Genomic DNA, 19,016 nt, shown 5'->3' on the forward strand with positions numbered 1-19,016 from the left:
ACCCAGCCTTCACCATCCTCAGGGTTCAGGGAGGCTCTGTCCGCCAGGGAGACCGGACCCAAAGTGCTCACTGCCCATGCCCTCGTGGCCACAAACAGGGCCAGGTGAGACTGAACCCAGAGCGGCTCCTGGCACCCTGCAGCACTGCCCAGCGATGCAAAGGAGGAACTGTGGACGCCTGCACGGAGAAGGTTATGCTGAGCTCAGGAAGCCCATCCCAAGGCTGCATACTGAAGGCCCACATGGATAGAACATTCTCAAAATGATGAGCTAGAGACGGAGAGAGGAGTGGCTGCAGAGCTGGGGAGGGGTGGCAGGAAGCACGTGGCCATAAAGAACACGTCAGGCCCCCTGGGCGTGGCACCGCGCTGCTTCTGCACCGGCGTGAGGGTCCTGGTGTGATCGCGCACGGCAGGCCTGCAAGATCCTCCCATGGGAGGCTGCGTGGAGGGAAACGGGCCCTCTGCGTTATCTCTTACAACTGCAGGTGAATCTACAATTGTCTCAAAAATAAAAGTTTAATTTTATTATTATTATTACTGTTTTTGAGACATGTCTCACTCTGTCTTACTGCACCCAGGCTGGAGTGCAGTGCTGTGATCTCGGCTTACTGCAACCTCCACCTCCTGGGTTCAAGGGATTCTCCTACCTCAGCCTCCCAAGTAGCTGGGATTACAGGCGTGAGCCACCGCACCCAGCCATTATTCTTTTTAGATACAGGGTCTCCGTCTGTTCCCCAGGCTGGAGTGCAGTGGCACCATCTCAGGTCACTGCAGCCTCTCCCTCCCAGGCTCAGGTGATCCTCCAGCCTCAGCCTTTCAAGCAGCTGGGACCACAGGTGCACACCACCACACCCAGCTAATTTTAAAAATTATTTGTAGAGACAGGAGTCTCTCTATGTTGCCCAGGCTGGACTCAAACTCCTGGCCTCAAGGGATCCTCTCACCTTGGCCTCTCAAAGTGCTGGGATTATGGGCCTGAGCCACTGAGCCCAGACAAAAGTTTAATTTTAAAAACTTGGATGGGAAATCAGAAATCAAAAGAAAGGGGGTAGGATGGAGCCCAGGAGTGGGCAGAGTCCGGGACCTGCCTGAACCCAGAAGAGAGGTGGGGCTGCTCTGCTGCTCTGTGGGTGGACTGCGGGGCTGGGGGTAAGGGGTCAGACAGCACCCCCTTCTCCAAACAACCCAGCTTTGTCTCTGAGCCCTAAATAACAGTAACAACAATAACCATAGCGGGCATTAATTGAGTTCCAGCCCAGGCAGGGAGGGCAGGGCAGAAATAGTACCCAACAGGACTGGGCACGGGGCTCACACCTGTGACCCCATAGGATCTGAGAGACGCAGGTGGAGGATCACATGAGCTCGGGGGGTGGAGGCTGCAGTGAGCAGGTGACAGAGCAAGACCCCATTTCAAAAGAAACACCCACACTCACCCGCTTCCTCCCAGGCCTAACCCCTGGGGCCTCCCCGCACCAAGGGAAAGCTCCTCCAGGGTGGGATCACCAGAGGAGGGGGAGTCTCAGGTGACAGAACAGCCTGGGAGGGGCCCCAGCACCACCTCTCTGGGGGTGGAGACGAAGAGGATGGAAAGGGCATCCTCTTCCAGCATCTTCCTGAAGGTGAAGCAGGAGCACCTTGGGGTGTCTGAGACTGACTGTGACCCTAGGAGACCCCCCCAGATCGCTGGGGTGTGCTGTGGGGGAAGGTGAGGATCCCAGAGTCCCTGAGCCCAACTGAACGGACACGGACGGGACCAGATGGCCTCAGAGCTCCTCTGCGGGCCTCTCTGGAGCTATGGAGACCCCATTTATACACAGTCAGGTCGGGGGCCCGAGCTTGGGCGGCCCCTTTCGGAAGGAGCCTGCGGTGGGCCCATCCTATGGTGGGAGGAGCCTATGGTGGGAGGACCCTGTAGTGGGAGGAGCCAGAGGTGGGAGGGGCCGTGGTGGGAGGGGCATGAGGGAGAAGCCCGTGGTGGAAGGAGCCCATGGTGGGAGGATCCTGTAGTGGGAGGAGCCATCGGTGGGAGGGGTCGTGGTGGGAGGGGCCATGGTGGGAGGGGCCATGGTGGGGGGCTGTGGTGGGAGGAGCCCCTGGTGGGAGGAGCCTGTGCTGGAAGGAGCCCCCAGTGGGGAGGAGCCCTGGGGGGCGGACCCTTGGTGGGCGGCGCCTCAGTGGGAGGAGCCTGCGGTAGGAGGTGCCCGCGGCGGGCGGGGCCGCTCCTCTCCTCTGTCTGGGCACTGGGTGGTCCATCCATCCGCCAGGTCACTGGTCCCTTCCTCTCTCCCAGATTCCTCCAAGGGATTCCCGAGGACTGCGCCTGGATTGAGGGGTTGGGGAGGAACCCCCTCCCAGTCACCCGCGGCTCCTGCGCCCCGCCGGAAGCCCGGGAGGGGGTGCGTGGCGAGCGCTGTGCCCGCGGAAGGGCTCCGGGACGGGCGTCTTTCAGGAGAAACCCCAGTTGGAGCCCGGCTCTCGGACCAGCCACCTGCGGTGGACCCCCAGGTCGGGGACGCGGGGCCCCAGAAGTCTAGGGCTCCCCAGCAAGCGAAGCGGATGGAAGATTCCTGGGCTCGGGGTCCTGGGTCCCCACCCCGGCCCCGCCCCCGGGCCTCAGCGTCACAAAGGCCCCTGGTCCCCAGGGCAACCCGCGGAGCACCAGCGAGGGAGGCAGGACTCTGGGAAGTCTACGCGGCTCGGCTTCGGGGCAGGGCAAGTGCGCCGGGCCTGGGGCGGTGGCGGAGGCTGTGAGAGGAGGGCGGGGGTCTCGGGAAGGCAAGGGGCAGGGGCAGGCAGAGCGCCGGGGAGGTGGGCCCGGGCCATGGGAGCCGAGGGCAGTGGAGTGGAAGGGGGAGGGCGCGGGGACCTGGTGGTCTCCGGGAGGCCGTCCAGGGACCAGGGGTGTGTTGGAAGCCAGATGGTCTCAGAACCGCCTTCCCAGGTTGACGACCAGCTCCTCTGGGTTTTCCACCTGGGAAGCATCCCTCAGAATTCCGTCCAGCGTGAAATCCACCCCAGCCTCTAGCCAGGGCAAGGCTTAGGCCTGGGGTCTGGGCCTCCTGCTCTCAGATTGCACCTCACCCCGGGCACACTCCCTGCTGTCCCCAGGGGGCTCAAGGGTTGCCCCTTTGAGCATGAAGCAGACGTGACTTGGTCCGTGTGGCCTTGGGGAAGTCACACACTCACTGCTTAGTTCTCATTGGCGGTTCAGGTTTGTCCAAGGCCCAAGTGGCTGCGACAACCTGAGATCCCCAGGGTTGCTGGGAGCCAGGGCAATGGCCAGAGATGCAGCTTGCTCTCCAAGGAGCTGCAGCAGAGCCTGGGGCCACCGCTGCGCTCGCCGGTGCACCACGGACAGCGCTCAGGCTTGGCTCAGCAGCTGGGCGCAAACCCTGGATGAGAACAAGCACCAAGCTTCTTAGCCTCAGGCTCCTTCTGGGAAATGGGGTGACAGAATCCAGCCCCTTCATGGGATGTTGCTTGTGGAGTCCGTGAGCTCACCAGGCACAGGATCTCCGGTCCGCAGCGAGGGAGGAGGACTGCTCCTCCAGGCCCGGGCCTGGCCACCCTCCTCCCACGCTGACCAGTCAGCTGGCCTTGTCTTTGGTGAGGCACATCTCTGTTCTGCAACTGCGGTGAGATGTGGAGAGTCCCCAGGGAGAACCAGAGTGGGAGGATGGCCCACGAGTGTCCCCAAGGGGGGTCGTATGCTGTGTTAAGACCTCTCTGTCTCTTCTCCACAGCCCCATGGGACCCCCTTTCAGCACCAGCGCTAGGAAGCGGGACCCTTGCCAAGCACTGGGGTTTCCGCCCTGGCCGTTCTGGCCGGAAGCCCCCAGTCCTAGCCTTTCCTGTTCCGTCCTCCAGGCCACTCTTTATCAGTAGAGGTTTTTGCCCCTCAGCATAAACTGCATCCAGATCTGCAGCCTGCCCATCCAGCCCTCCAGGCAGCCTCTTCCCAGAGAGTTGTGCCCCTGAGGAAGGACAGAGGCCCAGCATGGGGGCAGTGGGCTGAAGCCATCGCTAAGCAAGCTGTGGCCCGGGGAGGCCAGCCCAGCTGACACCCAGCCCTCCCCCCAGCTCCCAGATGATGAGCTCCCACGTGGCAGGCCTGGACCAGGAAGAGGCAGATGACCAGCAGCTGCTGCAGCCGGAGGCGTGGAGGACCTACATGGAGCGCCGCAATGCCCTGCGTGAGTTCCTGACCTCGGACCTGAGCCCGCACCTGCTCAAGCGCCACCACGCCCGCCTGCAGCTGCTGCGGAAGTGCTCCTACCACATTGAGGTCCTGCCCAAGGACCTGGCCCTGGGCGACCAGAACCCGCTGGTGCTGCCCAGCGCCGTGTTCCAGCTCATCGACCCCTGGAAGTTCCAGCGCATGAAGAAGGTGGGCACAGCGCAGACCAAGATCCAGCTCCTGCTGCTCAGGGACCTGCTGGAGCAGCTCGACCACAGTCACGCTGAGCTGGACGCCCTGCTGGAGTCGCCCGACCCGCGGCCCTTCCTGGCCGACTGGGCGCTAGTGCAGCGGCAGCTGGCGGAGGTGTCGGCCACCATGGACAGCTTCCTGACCATGATGGTGCCAGGCCAGCTGCACATCAAGCACCGCCTGGTGTCCAACGTTGGGGCCACCAAGATCCCGCACATCCGGCTCATGCTGAGCACCAAGATGCCAGTCATGTTTGACCGCAAGGAGTCAGCGGCCCACCAGGACTGGGCCCGGCTGCGCTGGTTCGTCACCGTCCAGCCGGCCACGCCGGAGCAGTATGAGCTGCGCTTCAGGCTGCTGGACCCGCAGACGCAGCAGGAGTGCGCCCAGTGCGGCGTCATCCCCGTGGCCGCCTGCACCTTTGACGTCCGAAACCTGCTGCCCAACCGCTCCTACAAGTTCACCATCAGGAGGGCTGAGAGCGCCACACTGGTGTACGAGCCGTGGAGGGACAGCCTGACCCTGCGGACCCAGCCGCGGCCGCTGGAGGGACCCGGTCTCAGCCACGCCATCCCAGAGATGATTTTCTAATATTTATCCACTAATAAAGAGGAGTGTAAATGCACATACAGAATTAAAGAAACAAACCTATTTACATTTGAAAGGCAGCAGCCACCAGTGTTTTTCCTGGCTCAGAACATGAGACCTCAGCCCAAGCTCAGGGGCAAGGAGGCCTCAGCCTCACAAGTAGCTGGGATTACAGGTGCCCGCCACCATGCCTAGCTAATTTTGTATTTTTAGTAGAGACAGGGTTTCAACCTGTTGGCCAGGCTGGTCTTGAACTCCGGACCTCAGGTGATCTGTCCGCCTCAGAGTGATTCAGGCGTTAGCCACTGCACCCGGCAGGATGCTGGCTCTTTATTTAAATAGAAAATAAATTTGAACTCCACAGACACTATCCAGGGTGATCACAGATGGTGTCCAAAGGTCTAAGGGCAGTCTCCACAGGGTTTCCTTCCTGATTCTGAGACTTCCCAGTGAAGGCAGAACTTCTTTGCGCTGGTCCCAAGGAAACTCTTCTTGGCCACCCTGAGAGGCGGTCCTGTCCCCGATGTCCAGGAGAAGCAGGGGTGTGGAGACCGGCCATCCCCTTTCCTCCTCCCAAGTGCACCCACTTCCTGCCCCAGGAGACAGGCAGACTGATGAGCAGGTGGCGAGGTGGTGGGCGGGGGTGCCGGCCTTTCCCTCCCAGTCCTGGAACGGTGCTGGTGGGGAGGGCTCTTCAGGAAGGCACAGCTGGGCTTCTCCGGACGCGCACCTGGCTGGCAGGCACAAGGCTCTGCTGAGCCTCGCAGAAGTCCAGGAGGCTATGCCAGAGGGGGCAGCAGCGCAGGAGGAGGTGGTCTCCTGTGAGCGTGGAAGTCAGGCAGGAGTCAGGCGGGAGTGAGGCAGCTCCCCGGCCCCAGCCCCGGCCCCACCTGCTTGCCCACCAAGGAGGAGCTCAGCCCCACCCTCACCGATCAGGCAGAGCCCCTCCTGTGCCCGCGTGAAGGCCACGTTCACTTGGTTGGGGTCCACGACAAAGCCCAGAAACTTCTTGAGCCAGCTCTTGGTCGGCCGCTGGTCCAGGTTGCTCTTGGCACAGGTGCGGACCGTGCTCACCAGCACGTAGCGCCACTCGCTCCCTGCGGGACGGGAGGTGAGGCCCTGCGGCTGCCGCTCCCACCCTCCTGGCCCCACCATGAGCCCCCAGCCTCACCCTGGCTCTTGGTGATGGAAGACACGACCACCCCGGCGACGCCCTCTCGCAGAAGCGCCTTGCTGATCTCAGAGGCCTGCGCGTTGTACGGTGTGAGCACTGCGAGGTCCTGGGGCTCCACCGTCCTCCCCAGGGTCAGCTGCTTGGTGATGCGGACCTGAGGGGCCAAGTGGACAGTTGGAGTGGAGCCTGGTGCCTCTCCTGTCCCCTCCTCCTCCAGGAAGCCTCCCCTGCCTCACAGGCACAGACACTCACCACCTCAGCCACCTCCTCCAGGTTGGCCTTGGAGTTCTCATTCCCTTCATCCGTGGACACCAGCAGCCTCCGCTCGTGGCCCTGCACGTGGCCAAAGATGACAGGGCAGCTCTCCTTGCCGGCGTGGCCCAGGACACTGGGAGGCCGCCTCAGGCCCTGCCACGTCTTCAGCCTGCTCTTGTAGAATGCCATGGAGGGGAAGGCACAGATGCCCTCATGCTGTAGGCAAGGGTGTGCCCGGTCAGAGGCACCCGACCTGCCACACGGGGCTGTGGCCCCCAGCGGCTGCACGTGGGCTGGGGGCTGAGCGGGGGTGGTTCCTCACCACGCAGTACTGGGTGTCCACTGCACGTGGGCTGGGGGTTAGGCGGGGGTGCTCACCATGCGGTACTGGGTGTCCAGCATGTGTGCGTCCCCGTGGTACCTCTCAAACAGAGACCGGTCCAGACCCAGATTTTGCAGCCGCTCATCCTTGACCACAGGCCGCAGCTGCTTGTGGTCTCCAAGAAGAACCACCTGGAGGAACAGGCAGGCCAGGCCCTGACACTCCTAGACCCAGAGGGACCCCAGCCGCACACGACGCTCACGTCTGCACACACCGGGCGCCCAGGGTGGGTGACCATGCCAGGGACACCTGCCCATGGTACCCACACCCCCCCACCAACCTTCTCTGCCTGTGGAAACTGCACCAGGGGGATGAGGGTTTCGGGCTCCGTGGCCATGCCCGCCTCATCAACAAGGATCTGCCTGACGTCCAGGGTTTTCAGGCTGGCGGAGGCTGCGCAGGAGCAGGTGCAGACGATGACCTCATGCCGGTCCAGCTCAAACTTCCGAGCGTTCCACAAGACCTTCTTGTACCTGACGAGGACACCGCCTGTCACCCTGGGGTGCTACGCTGCGGGCAGCTCCACCCCCCGGCCCCTGCCACTTACAAAGCCAGGTCCTCTCTGGAGAAGACTTCCCCTCTCTGCAGCCGGGCATCAAAGGCCTTGATTTCTGATGAGTACGGGTTGGCGGCCTGCCGGATCCGGTGGTGCAGGGTGATGCTCCTGAGGGGCAGAGCTCCGTGAGCCCCGTCCACACAGGGCTGAGCTCCGTGAGCCCCGTCCACGCAGGGCTGAGCTCCGTGAGCCCCGTCCACACAGGGCTGTCCCGGGGGCAGAGCTCTGTGGGCCCCATCCACACAGGGCTGAGCTCCATGGGCCCCGTCCACGCAGGGCTGAGCTCCGTGGGCCCCATCCACGCAGGGCTGAGCTCCATGGGCCCCGTCCAGCAGGGCTGTCCCAGGGGCAGAGCTCTGTGGGCCCCGTCCACACAGGGCTGAGCTCCGTGGGCCCCGTCCAGCAGGGCTGTCCCGGGGGCAGAGCTCTGTGGGCCCCATCCACGCAGGGCTGAGCTCCGTGGGCCCCGTCCAGCAGGGCTGAGCTCCGTGGGCCCCGTCCAGCAGGGCTGTCCCGGGGGCAGAGCTCTGTGGGCCCCGTCCACGCAGGGCTGAGCTCTGTGGGCCCCATCCACGCAGGGCTGTCTGGACAGCCCGGCCCCACTCCACCAAAGCCCGAAAGACGGTGGGCGCACCTGAGGCTTTGGTTGGGCCTCCCCTCCCGGGGGCTCTTCCTGAGCAGCTTCCTGCTGCCCACATGCGGTGCTGGGAAGTCGCTGGCCTCAGCCTGCTCGCTGTACACGCGGAGAGGCTTCAGCTCCAGCCTTCTCAGGAGCAGTCCTGGGGGCAGTCAGGGGACATGAGTCCTGCCCGGAGAGCCAGCACCCTGCAGGCCCCCCGCCTACCCCGCACACCTGCCAGGACATCCACCGACTTGTTGGAGGGGCCGCAGTACAAGATGCAGGGACCGCCCAGCCGATTCTCCCCTCCTGGGGGCGCTCCGAGCTGCACCTGCTCCTGGTTTGATTTATGAAACCAGAACACAACATGGAGGCCCACGACCGTCTTCCCTGTACCTGCAGCCGATGAACAGGAGATCAGAGCCCACCCCCGGGGTCCCTGTGCCCCAAGGCGGCCCAAGGCAGCTTGCGGCCTCCCGGCATCGGCCCTACCTGGTGGGCCCTGGATGACCACGAAAGGCTTCTCCAGAGCCTCCCTGACAGCCCGGTTCTGGCTGGGGTTCAGCCTGTGGCGGCCTCCAGGGATGTCGTAGGTCTGGCGCTCCAGGAACCTGCTGGGGATGTCTGAGAGGGGCGGCCTCCCTAAGCGCTGGTGCAGGGTGACACTGGGAGCCTGAGGGGAAGCTGGAGGGGAGGGGCAGGCCTACCTCTGCAGACGGGATGCGGGGAGGGCAGGCCCAGGGCGACGCTGGTGACCAGCGGGGAGGCCTCGTCCAGCCCACGCACGGCTTCCTCCTTGCGGCTGGGGGCGAAGGCAGACACTGGAGAACCAACGGGACTCCCAGGAACGGGGCTGCTGCCCTTGACCCTCCTGGAAGGGAGGGTCCCGGCGCGGCCCCCCAGCCCCGCCTCAACCGTGGAAGCCACTCACAGATCAGGAAGCTGCTTGGGCAGCAGCTCGACAGTGAACAGGGTCCCCGGCCTCAGCACCTCTTCTGGAACCTTCTCCATGCCCATGCGGTGGACGAAGAAGTGCACCCGTCTAGGAGCCTCCTGCCGGTCGGCCCGGCGCTCCTGGTCCCTGTCCTCCGTCAGCCCGTGGGCCACCCAGGTATACGTGCCGGGGTCGACGCTTAGGCCGGGGCCCAGGCTGCGGGGCCCAGGGGGCGGGCTGGCCGTGGGTGCCCGCAGCCCCTCGAGCCGGATGCAGAGGTAGCAGCCTCCGAAGTTGATGTCGACATGGTTCTCCTCCAGGAAGGCGGCCTCCAGGCAGAAGGTGCCCTGCAGCCGCCCCTGCGGCGTCCGCGACGCATCCCAGGAGACGCTCAGGTGCTGCAGCGTGACAGATTCGTTCTCGGCAACCGCGCCAGTGACTGACTCCAGGGCGCAGAACGGCTCCCACACGGAGGCGTACTCATCCACGTCACGGTACCGGTCCCGTGGGGCCTGGTACACGTGGCCCAAGAAGCAGTCTCCAGGCCGCTCCACGTGCTCCAGGCAGAGGCTGAAGCCGGGTGCTATGGTCCAGACCTGCGGGCTTGGAACCAGGAAGCCGTGCTGCAGCCTGGCGCCGAGCTGCACCTGCAGAGTGTCCCCGCTGCCGAGCTCCCGGGCCACCTCCAGGAAGTGACCGCAACGGCTGCGCCGCACCTGCGCCGGCTCCCACCGCCGGGGCTCCTCTCCCTTCTTCTGGATGAGGGCGGCCACCTCCGGCCAGTGCTCCAGCTCCACCAGCGCCAGCAGCTGCTTCCACAGGGCCGTGGAGACGGCCCAGGTGTGTGGGTCCAGCAGGGGGCCAGGCGGCGGCACGGGAGGGCTGGAGCTCCGCACGGAGTAGACACGGCGCCGCCACAGGAGCTGCAAGCCTGGCCGGCCCGCTAGGGCATGGGGTTGCTCCGCCAGCTGCAGGGAGGCATAGGGGACGGGGCAGGGATCGGGCAGCGTCTCCCGGTTGCCGGGGAAGAGCAGCCGGAAGCGGCGGGATCCTGCCTCCGCGTCCACGACAAAGCCCAGCTTGTCAAGAGCCTGGGCCTTGAGCTGCGCGGCCAGGTGCAGGCTGCGCGCCCGCCGCCGATAGCTCTGGGCGAGCGCGTGCTGGAGGCTGAAGTCCTGGCAGAGCCCATCAATGTCCCTGGCAGAGTAGGCGGAGCCCCCGTGGCCCAGCACCCGAAGGATCTGCCGCTGCAACACCACATCCAGGTACCTCCGGATGGGCGAGGTGGCCCAGGTGTACCGGTCCACCTGCAGCGCGTAGTGGCCGCCCCGCTGCCCGTCGCCCCCCCGGCCGCTGCGGACAAACATGGAGCGCTCCAGGGCCTTGCGGAAGTCGCGGCCTGCAGGAGCCAGGAACGGGTGCATGTCGTCCGTGGCGATCAGGTCTGCCATCTGCTCATAGTCGTGGGTGCGGGCGGCAAACTGGACCTGCTTCCAGAGGGAGGCCAGGAGGTGCAGCCGCGTGTCGGGGGGGCCACCGTCACCACTGCCACTGCCACCGCACAGGTGGTGACTGAGGTGCAGTGACAGGGGCACCCGCTCCCCGTGCTTCTCACGCACGGCCTCCATCTGCTGGCTGCGGGGTGCTGGCTGCCGCCGCAGAGGTGTGACCGCCCGCGTGCACTCGCTGCCCACCAGGAACTCAGCCGCGAGCCTGTTAAACTGGATCATGTATTCCTTCACCATGAGGTGGGCCGCGCGGAAGCCCAGGACGCTCTCCTCGTCTGGCTGCTCGTAGAAGCGGTCGGACTCCAGGCGGCACCGACGCAGCTGCCGAGAGAAGTAGCATGCGGCCACGACGCAGGCGTCCACGGAATCCAGGCGGGCCGGCAGCTCGTGGCCGGTGCCCGGGTGCTGCCTGATCATCTCCTCCGCCTCCTCGTAGGATAGCTGGCGGTCGGAGCGGACCACGGAGGGCGCAAAGCGCAGACTCTTCAGCCGGCTGCTGGCCTTCTCCAGAGTGAGGAACAGGGAGATGGCCAGGCGGTCCCGGCCCGGCAGGAGGCTGAGTATGTCCTGGCAGAGACTGGCTGGCAGCATGGGCACCGGCTCCCTGTCGGGGGCGTAGAACACCGCACCCCGCCTTCGGGCCTCCACGTCCAGCGCCCCATCCCGGGGCACGAAGCTGGCCACGTCAGCGATGTGCACGGCCACCTCGCACCTGGGGCCCAGGTCCCGGACGCTGAGGGCGTCATCGAGGTGGCAGGCGCCCTGGGGGTCCACGGTGAATGTCAGGAAGGCGCGGCAGTCCTCTCGGCGGCCAGCAACCCGGTCAAGCTCCGTGTGGTATTTCTGCAGCGCCTTGGCAGCGGCGGCGGCCAGGTCCAGCGGGGGCGCCCTCAGGCCGTACTCCAGGCCGAGGATGCGGAGGCCCTGCTCCCAGGTGCTGGCCTCGGGCAGCACCTCCCGGACAATGCCCAGCGGGTAGTAGAAGCCCGGCCGCCACAGGACGACGTGCACCCAGAAGAGCCGGCTGTGCCAGGCCTGGGCCGGGAGCCTCTCCAGCCCCACACGCTGCAGCCGGCCCTTGAGGAGGCTGTAGATGGGCACCTGCGACGGGTCCTTCAGCTCCGCCACGAAGATCTTGGTGACGGAGCCATTGATGGGCACCATGATGCGTGGGTCCCAGGCGTCCATGCGGCACACGAACGCCAGCTCGCGCCGCCGTCTCTTCAGCACGCCCACCACGCGGCCCCGAAGCCGCCCCTCGGGGTCCCCGTCGCCTGAGAGGAGCTGCACCAGCACCTCGTCGCCAGAGAAGGCCATCCCACAGTCCAGGCGGCCCCTGACCGGGATGGGGCCTGAGGGGGCGTCATCCAGTGGGATGGCAGAGGCCCGCTCAAAGGTCTCCTGCAGGAAGGTGCAGCGGCAGTACCGCCTGGGCGCCGAGCGCAGCAGCTTCCGTAGCGTGCCCGGGGGCAGGTTCTCATACAGCCGGGCCTGGCGCTGGGACTCGGGCGTGGCGACGGTGTCCAGCAGCCCGTCCTCCCCGACGGTCACCATCACCTTCCGGCTCTCGTCCAGAAGCTCCTGCAGGATGGTGTCGTCGGCGTTGAGCTCCCCGTCCAGTGGCCAGAAGTCAGCCTCTGCGTCCTCTGGCTCCGTAGACTCCACGCCCTCCACAGCAGTGGCTCCTGCTGCGCTGGCTCCAGGCTCCACATCCTCCTTCACCGCGTCTCCCGCTGGCGCTGCCCTGGCCTCTATCTGCACTGTGGTTGCCGTGAGGCCACGGGACGCCGGGCTCAGAGCCTCCTCTCCTGGCTTTGCCTTCACTGTGGCGGTCCCCACAGCGGCCAGCTTCTTGGCCAGGTCCCCCATCGGCTCCGTGGCAGCCTCCCAGGCCCCCACGGCCCCAGTCTGTGTGCCTCGGGGGGTCCAGCGCCGCCTCTGGGCCACACCCTGCTCAATCTGCTCCATGGACAGGCCCTCAGGGCAGACGCTGCGCTGTTCCACACACTCACGGATGAAGCTCTCCCAGAGCTTGCCACAGGCCCCGCAGGAGCAGAGGGCCACGGCGTCCCCCACCACCACCAGCTGGGACTGGGCGCGCGTCAAGATGGTGTTGAGCACGCGGGCGTCAGTGAAGAACCCGGGGTCCGGCGTGCCGGGGCTGAGCAGGCTCTGGCAGGTGTGCACGGTGCTCAGCACCACCACCCGGAACTCCCGCCCTGCAGGGGGACGCACACGGTCAGGCTGAGCGGCTGGGACGGCGGGACCTGCCCCGCTCCTGCCGATGCCAGGCTGAGGAGCAGGCCGAGCCCCCGGAACATCCTGCTGAGGCAGCTGGCAGCACCGGGCCCCGCCGGTCACCCACCTGGCAGGATCTCAAAGCTGCCCACAGACACCTGGCCTAGGTCCCGCCTCCTCAGCTCCTGCCTCAGCGCGCTGACCTGAAGATGCAGCCGGGCTGGGGATGAGCGCCGGACGCAGTGAGCACTCGGCCACCCCCGCCAAGGAGAGGGACCCCTTCCAAGCCCCAGACACCTCAGGGACTGAGCCCCACAGCCCCTGGAAGCAAATGCTGTGGCCCCCCCTCACAGATGGGGAAATTGAGGCAGAGGCTCGTCCGTCAGCCAGCAAGCCCGCACCCCCTGGCGGGGATGCAGTCGGGGGCGGTCGTGGGCCAGCCGGGCTCACCTGGGCCCCGTGGGAAACCACACAGATGTGTCCCTGCTCGCGGCTGCCCCAGCAGGGGGGCCAGGTGTTGTAGGCCTCCTGCACCTTCTCCACGGCCTGGGCGATCTCGGCCAGGTTCAGCCAGGACGCCATGGACATGTCCCGCCGGGGGCTGCCCGCTACGTGGCAGAACATGAGCGGGTAGTGTCGGGGGTGGCGCGGGACCTTGCCCCTGGCGTGGATGGGGTCTCCCTCGGCCACGTAGAAGTGCCGCGAGACGAAGCTGACGATGGCCTCGGTGCAGCGGTAGTGCTCATGGAGGACCAGGCGGCTCTGCCGCGCCACCTCGTGTGCCTCCCGCTGGTAGTGCAGGAAGAGGCGGTGCAGCAGCGTTCGCTCTGCCGCCCGGGCCCGGGCCACACTGAACAGCCGGGGCGTGACCTGCATGTGGTCGCCCGCCAGCACGAGGCGGGTGCCGCGCGAGGCGTAGGCCAGTGGGGTGAGGGCCTCGCACTCCAGCATCTGGGCCGCCTCGTCGATGAGGATGTGGGAGAAGAAGCCGACCGGCACCCCGAGCTCGCGGGCCTGGGAGGTGGTGGTGACCACCAGGCGGTGCCGCGCCAGCTCTGCCCGCGTGGGCGGGCGGAAGGCCTGGCGGTCATCGGTCAGGCAGCAGTACTTCAGCGTGACGGGGTCCGTCTGGCTCGGCGGCCGGTCCGTGTACATCACACGGAGAGGAGTGGCCTCGGGGTGGCCGCCGCTGACGTGGCTGTGGAAATACTCCCGGATGTAGATGTCGGCAGCGCTGCAGGACGGGGAGAGCTCGTGAGCTTCTTGCTGGAGGCTTCAGTGCCATTCGCTGCAGCACCTGCTGTGTGCCCGGCTGAGCTGCCCCAGCACAGCCCTTGTCCGGCTGTCAGGGGTGAGCAGCAAACGCCGGTGCCCCCACCCTCAGGAGTCCGAAGGGCAAGAGGCCACGGTGGAGCCCCAGCAGCCCCTCTGACACTGCAGACACTTGCCCCTCCCAGGCCCCCCGAACTCTCAGTGCAGAAATCAGCCTGGGACGTCCCCACCTCCCCCTGGCAGGGATGGGAAGGCCCCGGCCCCAGCAGCTGGTGTGACCGAGACCTGAGTTAACTGCTTCAACCAAAGGGAACTTCGTGGTGGGGACAAAAGTCTGTGTTTCTTTTTTTTTTTTTGACACGGAGTTTCGCTCTTGTTACCCAGGCTGGAGTGCAATGGCGCGATCTCGGCTCACCTCAACCTCTGCCTCCCGGGTTCAGGCAATTCTCCTGCCTCAGCCTTCTGAGTAGCTAGGATTACGGGCACACGCCACCATGCCCAGCTAATTTTTGTATTTTTAGTAGAGACGGGGTTTCACCATGTTGACCAGGATGGTCTCGATCTCTTGACCTCGTGATCCACCCGCCTCGGCCTCCCAAAGTGCTGGGATTACAGGCGTGAGCCACCGCGCCCAGCCAAAAGTCTGTGTTTCTATAAAAAACAAAAGCCAGCCTCACCTCCAGAAAATGTTGGGTGGCCCAAGCCACAAGCTTCCCCGTAACTCTCTCTTTGGCCCAGGGCCCCTGCAGAGGCACCCGGCTCCTCACCCAACAGCAGACCCAGCACCCCAGGCCTGAGCTAGGCCTGATAAAGCCAAAGCCCAGGGATCACTAGCTACGGGGAGGGTCCCACAGGATCAGAGGACAGGAGCACGTCCAGGGGTGACCACCTGCCCACGGGGAGGGCCCCACAGAATCAGAGGACAGGAGCACGTCCAGGGGTGACCGCCTGCCCACAGGGAGGGTCCCACAGAATCAGAGGACAGGAGCATGTCCAGGGGTGACCACCTGCCCATGGGGAGGGCGTCACAGAATCAGAGGACAGGAGCACGTCCAAGGGTGACCACCTGCCCACGGGGAGGGTCCCACAGAATCAGAGGACAGGAGCACGTCCGGGGGTGACCGCCTGCCCACAGGGAGGGTCCCACAGAATCAGAGGACAGGAGCACATCCAAGGGTGACCACCTGCCCACGGGGAGGGTCCCACAGAATCAGAGGACAGGAGCATGTCCAGGGGTGACCGCCTGCCCACGGGGAGGGTCCCACAGAATCAGGACAGGAGCATGTCAGGGGCGACTGCCTGCCCAGCGTAGATGGGCCCATCCGTCAGGCAGGTGTCAGGTGAGGCAGGGACAGGCCAGGCTCGGGCTTACCTGTTGGTGTGGGTGCAGATGAGCACCTTGGTCTGAGGCCGCCGGATGACCTCCAGGGAGGCCATGGCCAGCGTGTAGGTCTTGCCGGTGCCAAAGGGGCCGTAGATGAGCAGTGGGGGCACGCGCCTCCCATCCCCGGGACCCCAGCCCGCGATGAGCGCCACGGCCAGCTTCTGCTTACGGTTGCCACGCTGTAAGGATGGGACAGACTGAGGGCTGGGCAGGGCGCAGGCGGGCAAGTCGGGCACCACCAGCTGTGCCTCGGGCAGCGTGTCCACTGCCTGGTGCCAGAGGTGGAAGGTCATCGGGTCGATCTGGAACTGCACCTCCAGGACCAGGTCAGTCTCGGGCTGCAGCCCCAGGGCCGAGCAGCAGCGGGCCGGGAGCAGCAGCCACAGCACCTGCTCAGAGCTGGCCTGCCTCTCCAGTTGCACCTCGAACACCGTGTGGCCAGGTGCGGGCACGGGGGCCACGAGGGCCGTGCGGACCGCCCGGCCCAGCAGGAAGCCCTGGTCTGTGTCTGGCGTCAGCGAGGACGGGATGGGGACCTCGGCGTACAGAGCTCCCGGAGGCGCAAAGAGCATGTTCAGCGCCGGCGTCTGCAGGGCTGTCTTCAGGGACACCCGGCCCCGCAAGGCCAGCCTGGCAGAAGGGCCCGGATCAGCTCACGGCTCCCAGCCGCCAGCCCTGCTGCAAGTCCAGGCCCCGGCCACTCCCACTGCCCCCAGCCCCGGCTCACTTGACCACCAGCTGCTGCTGAGCTGCCTCCTCCTCATAGAGAAACTGGTGCATCCTCTGCCGATAGTTGGCTGGTGAGATGGGGCCCGAGGCCAGGCCGCCGCGGCTGAACTCTAGGGCCAGGGCAGGGGCCTTGTACCTGGCCATTAGGGCCATCTGCTCGGCCGTCCGCTCCACACCAGGAACCACATGGCGGTTGCCAGAGTGCCAGCGCTCCAGCTGCTCAGGGTGGCCGAGCGCCAGTCCCTCGCAGGGTCCCGGGCCAAGGCCCTGACCCAGCTGCAGCCCCAGCTTTCGCAGCAGCACCGGCCGGCGGCCAAAGTCGAAGGCCACCCATTGCTCAAAGGCACCGAAGGAGGCGGCCTGCACACGCACCCCCACCTGGAAGTCGGCCGTGGATCCGAGCACGCGGAAGCGCTCGCCCCGTGCGTACAGCTGGCCCGGTGGGAGGCAGGGAGCCACCAGGGAGAAGTCTGCGCCGGGCTCCTGCTTCAGCAGGGCCACATGCAGCAGGGGCTCCTGGAGAGGAGGCCGGACAGTGAGGGGGGCCCAGGACCGCTCCCCACCCTCCCGAGAGGCGGCCTGGCCAGTGTAGCCCAAATGCAGGGTTCAGGTCTCAGCCCTGCGACTTCTTGGATAGAACCCAAGCAGGTCACTCAGCCTCTGTGAACGTTTTTTCCTGTGCAAAATGGGGGTCACTGAACGTTCCTGGGGTCCCTGTGGATGTTCGGTGGGGCAATGTGGGCAGCTTGGGACCTCCCCACCCTCTCTCCAGGTGCCAGATCCTGGTGAACCCTTGTTTTTGTTTTTCTGGGACGGTTTCGCTCTTGTCATCCAGGCTGGAGTGCAATGGCTCACTGCAACCTCCACTTCTGGGGTTCAAGTGATTCTCCTGCCCCAGACCCCCAAGTAGACAAACTACAGGCACGCACTACCAAGCCCGGCTAATATATATATTTATTTTTTTAGTAGAGACAGTTTTGTCATGTTGGCCAGGCTGGTGTTGAACTCCTTACCTCAGGTGATCCACCTGCCTCGGCCTCCCAAAGTGCTGGGATTACAGGCGTGAGCCACGGCGCCTGGCCGAATCCTTGTTTTAACCAGTATACTCTATAGAGTAACCTACCACGGTGGGACTCTCCCGGCCCCGCCGTCTGTAGGTGAGGAGACTGAGGCAGAGAGGCTAAGGGACTTCCCCAGGTCACACGGGCGCTCAGCGGCAGTGCCTCGGTATCAGCTTCACGATGCAGGCTCTCAGCTTCCACCCGGGCTGAGGTCACCACCTCCCCAGCCTCCCTCCGCCCAGTCGGGGCTGCTGCCCGCTCACCTCAGAGTGGACGGCAAACGTCCAGCTGTACTGGGTCTTCCTCTCCTGGGCCTGGTGCATCAGGGGCTGGTTGCAGGTGACACGCACTCCCTCGAGGGTCTCTGCCAGCTGCATGTAAGTCTAGCCTTCAGCAGGAGGCCGGGCCCCACCCCACCCACTCCCTGGTCCCTCGAGGGTCTCTGCCAGTTGCGTGGAAGTCCACCTTCAGCAGGAGGCCGGGCCCCACCCCACCCACTCCCACGGCCCACTTACCACAAGGACCTCACTGCTGCTGCGCTGATACTCAGCCAGCAGCCGTTCCTGGTAGGGCACCAGCCCGTCCTGCCAGGCCGCCCGTCTCCGCAGCTCCGCAGCCTGCGTGCGCTGGACCCACTCCTGCAGCTCCTGTGCCGAGTGTGCCTTGGTGCAGGCGTCCCCATACTCACAGAGGTCAGGCCTGGGGGACAGGAATGTCAGCAGGGCCGCATGGAGGCACAGCCACCAAGCTGAGTTCAAAGACCGGGACCTCCTCGGCCCAACACCGGCCTCTGCAGGGAGCGGGGGCTTGCCTCGTCCCACCCACTCCGGTGCCCCCAGGACAAGGCCCAGCTCGAGCAGCTCCCTTATCCGGGTCCTCAGAGGCCACGTGGCTTCAGCCATCATGCAGAGGGGACTGCAGGTGGCAGGAGCCCCCGCCCGCCGAACCTGGCAGCCCCTGGCTCTGCCTACAGTGGGCTTGTGCCCTGCTCTGAGCTCCTTACTTTGGGCAGAGCTTGAACATGGAGAGTCCTGGAGGCGGGGAGCGATGTTCCCAGGGCACGGCCTGGTCGAAGGCCACCATCTGTGCGTGCTCCGGGGAGGCACAGTGGTTCTCGAAGGCCTCCTGAGAGTGACAGGTGACCAAGCAGGCGGGGCAGTATAGCTGGGCCTCGGGGAGCCGGCCGAGGGGGGCCGCATGCCCATCGCCATCAGGGGCAGGGCATGTGAGCAGGTCCCCCCGCTGGAGGCCACCCAGCTGCTCGGCCTCCCACACAGCCATCTCCACGGCGCTGTGCGCGAACTGGCAGCAGGACTCTCCGTGCCAGCACGGCTGCCCGCGCCCCACAAACCTGCAGAAGGTGGGTGGCTGGCCGACCCGAGGCCGTGGCCTCACTGCCACAAACTGTTCCTTGCGGCGGCCCTCGGTGCTCACGTGGGCCAGGAGGGAGGGGCAGGCTCCATGCTCAGGGCACTGCCCCTGGGAGTCCACGCGACAGACGCGTGGTGGGCAGCGCCTGAAGCAGAGGGAGCAGAGCAGTTCGAAGCGGCCACCGAACTCGGCGAGGATGGCCTCAGCCACCCCGCCTGCCCCTCCTTGGGCCCCACCGCCCCGCACCTCCGCCTTCAGCCACACGCGCTGGAGGCCCTGCTCGCGCTCAAAGGTCCAGACCAGGGCCTCCTCGCGGCTGCAGGCAAAGGTGCACCGATTCCGGTGGCGCCGGCAGCCCAGGCCGGGGCTGTAGTAGCGGCAGACCTTGTAGCACAGGGGCCTGGGGAAGGCCGGCCGGCAGCCCACCCTGCGCCAGACCTTGCTCTTGGGGGCCTGCTTGAGGCGGGCCAGCAGGATCTCGCCAGGGCAGTCGTGCTCCACGCCACGGAGGACG

At 65.7% G+C, this 19,016-nt stretch overlaps 2 protein-coding genes across 2 annotated transcripts; one reads left to right on the forward strand and one right to left on the reverse strand.

The window, feature by feature from the left end:
* Window positions 1–4,089: 4,089 nt before the first annotated feature.
* FNDC11 (fibronectin type III domain containing 11) lies at window positions 4,090–5,022 on the forward strand. Its single transcript, XM_012440435.3, has one exon. It carries the CDS (start codon window positions 4,090–4,092, stop codon window positions 5,020–5,022), a length of 933 nt encoding a protein of 310 aa, XP_012295858.2.
* Window positions 5,012–18,721, reverse strand: HELZ2 (helicase with zinc finger 2). The gene is made up of 19 exons (XM_021672483.2): window positions 18,135–18,721; window positions 17,647–17,830; window positions 17,395–17,502; window positions 16,069–16,586; window positions 15,330–15,971; window positions 13,136–13,919; window positions 12,813–12,888; window positions 8,937–12,666; window positions 8,713–8,807; window positions 8,498–8,629; window positions 8,240–8,401; window positions 8,021–8,165; window positions 7,378–7,494; window positions 7,111–7,303; window positions 6,827–6,961; window positions 6,446–6,664; window positions 6,191–6,347; window positions 5,949–6,116; window positions 5,012–5,838 (listed from the first exon to the last, which is right to left on the reverse strand). The coding sequence occupies exons 1-19, from the start codon at window positions 18,410–18,412 to the stop codon at window positions 5,714–5,716; spliced, it is 7,968 nt and encodes a 2,655-aa protein (XP_021528158.2). The 5' UTR covers window positions 18,413–18,721; the 3' UTR covers window positions 5,012–5,713.
* Between the last annotated feature and the right edge of the window lie 295 nt (window positions 18,722–19,016).

The sequence above is a fragment of the Aotus nancymaae genome, unplaced genomic scaffold, assembly GCF_030222135.1.
Source record: "Aotus nancymaae isolate 86718 unplaced genomic scaffold, 86718_ANA_hifiasm-v0.15.2.pri h1tg000029l, whole genome shotgun sequence".
Lineage (NCBI taxonomy): Eukaryota > Metazoa > Chordata > Mammalia > Primates > Aotidae > Aotus > Aotus nancymaae.

What these genes read in the sequence shown, in the direction of transcription:
- HELZ2 (XM_021672483.2), bottom strand. Translation starts at nt 18,412, where the DNA reads ATGGCTGTGTGGGAGGCCGAGCAGCTGGGTGGCCTCCAGCGGGGGGAC. An exon ending in TGGTTTCCCACGGGGCCCAG is followed by an intron (nt 12,889 to 13,135) that starts GTGAGCCCGGCT and finishes CTGCATCTTCAG; the next exon opens with GTCAGCGCGCTGAGGCAGGA. An exon ending in GTCGGTGGATGTCCTGGCAG is followed by an intron (nt 8,166 to 8,239) that starts GTGTGCGGGGTA and finishes GACTGCCCCCAG; the next exon opens with GACTGCTCCTGAGAAGGCTG.
- FNDC11 (XM_012440435.3), top strand. Translation starts at nt 4,090, where the DNA reads ATGATGAGCTCCCACGTGGCAGGCCTGGACCAGGAAGAGGCAGATGAC.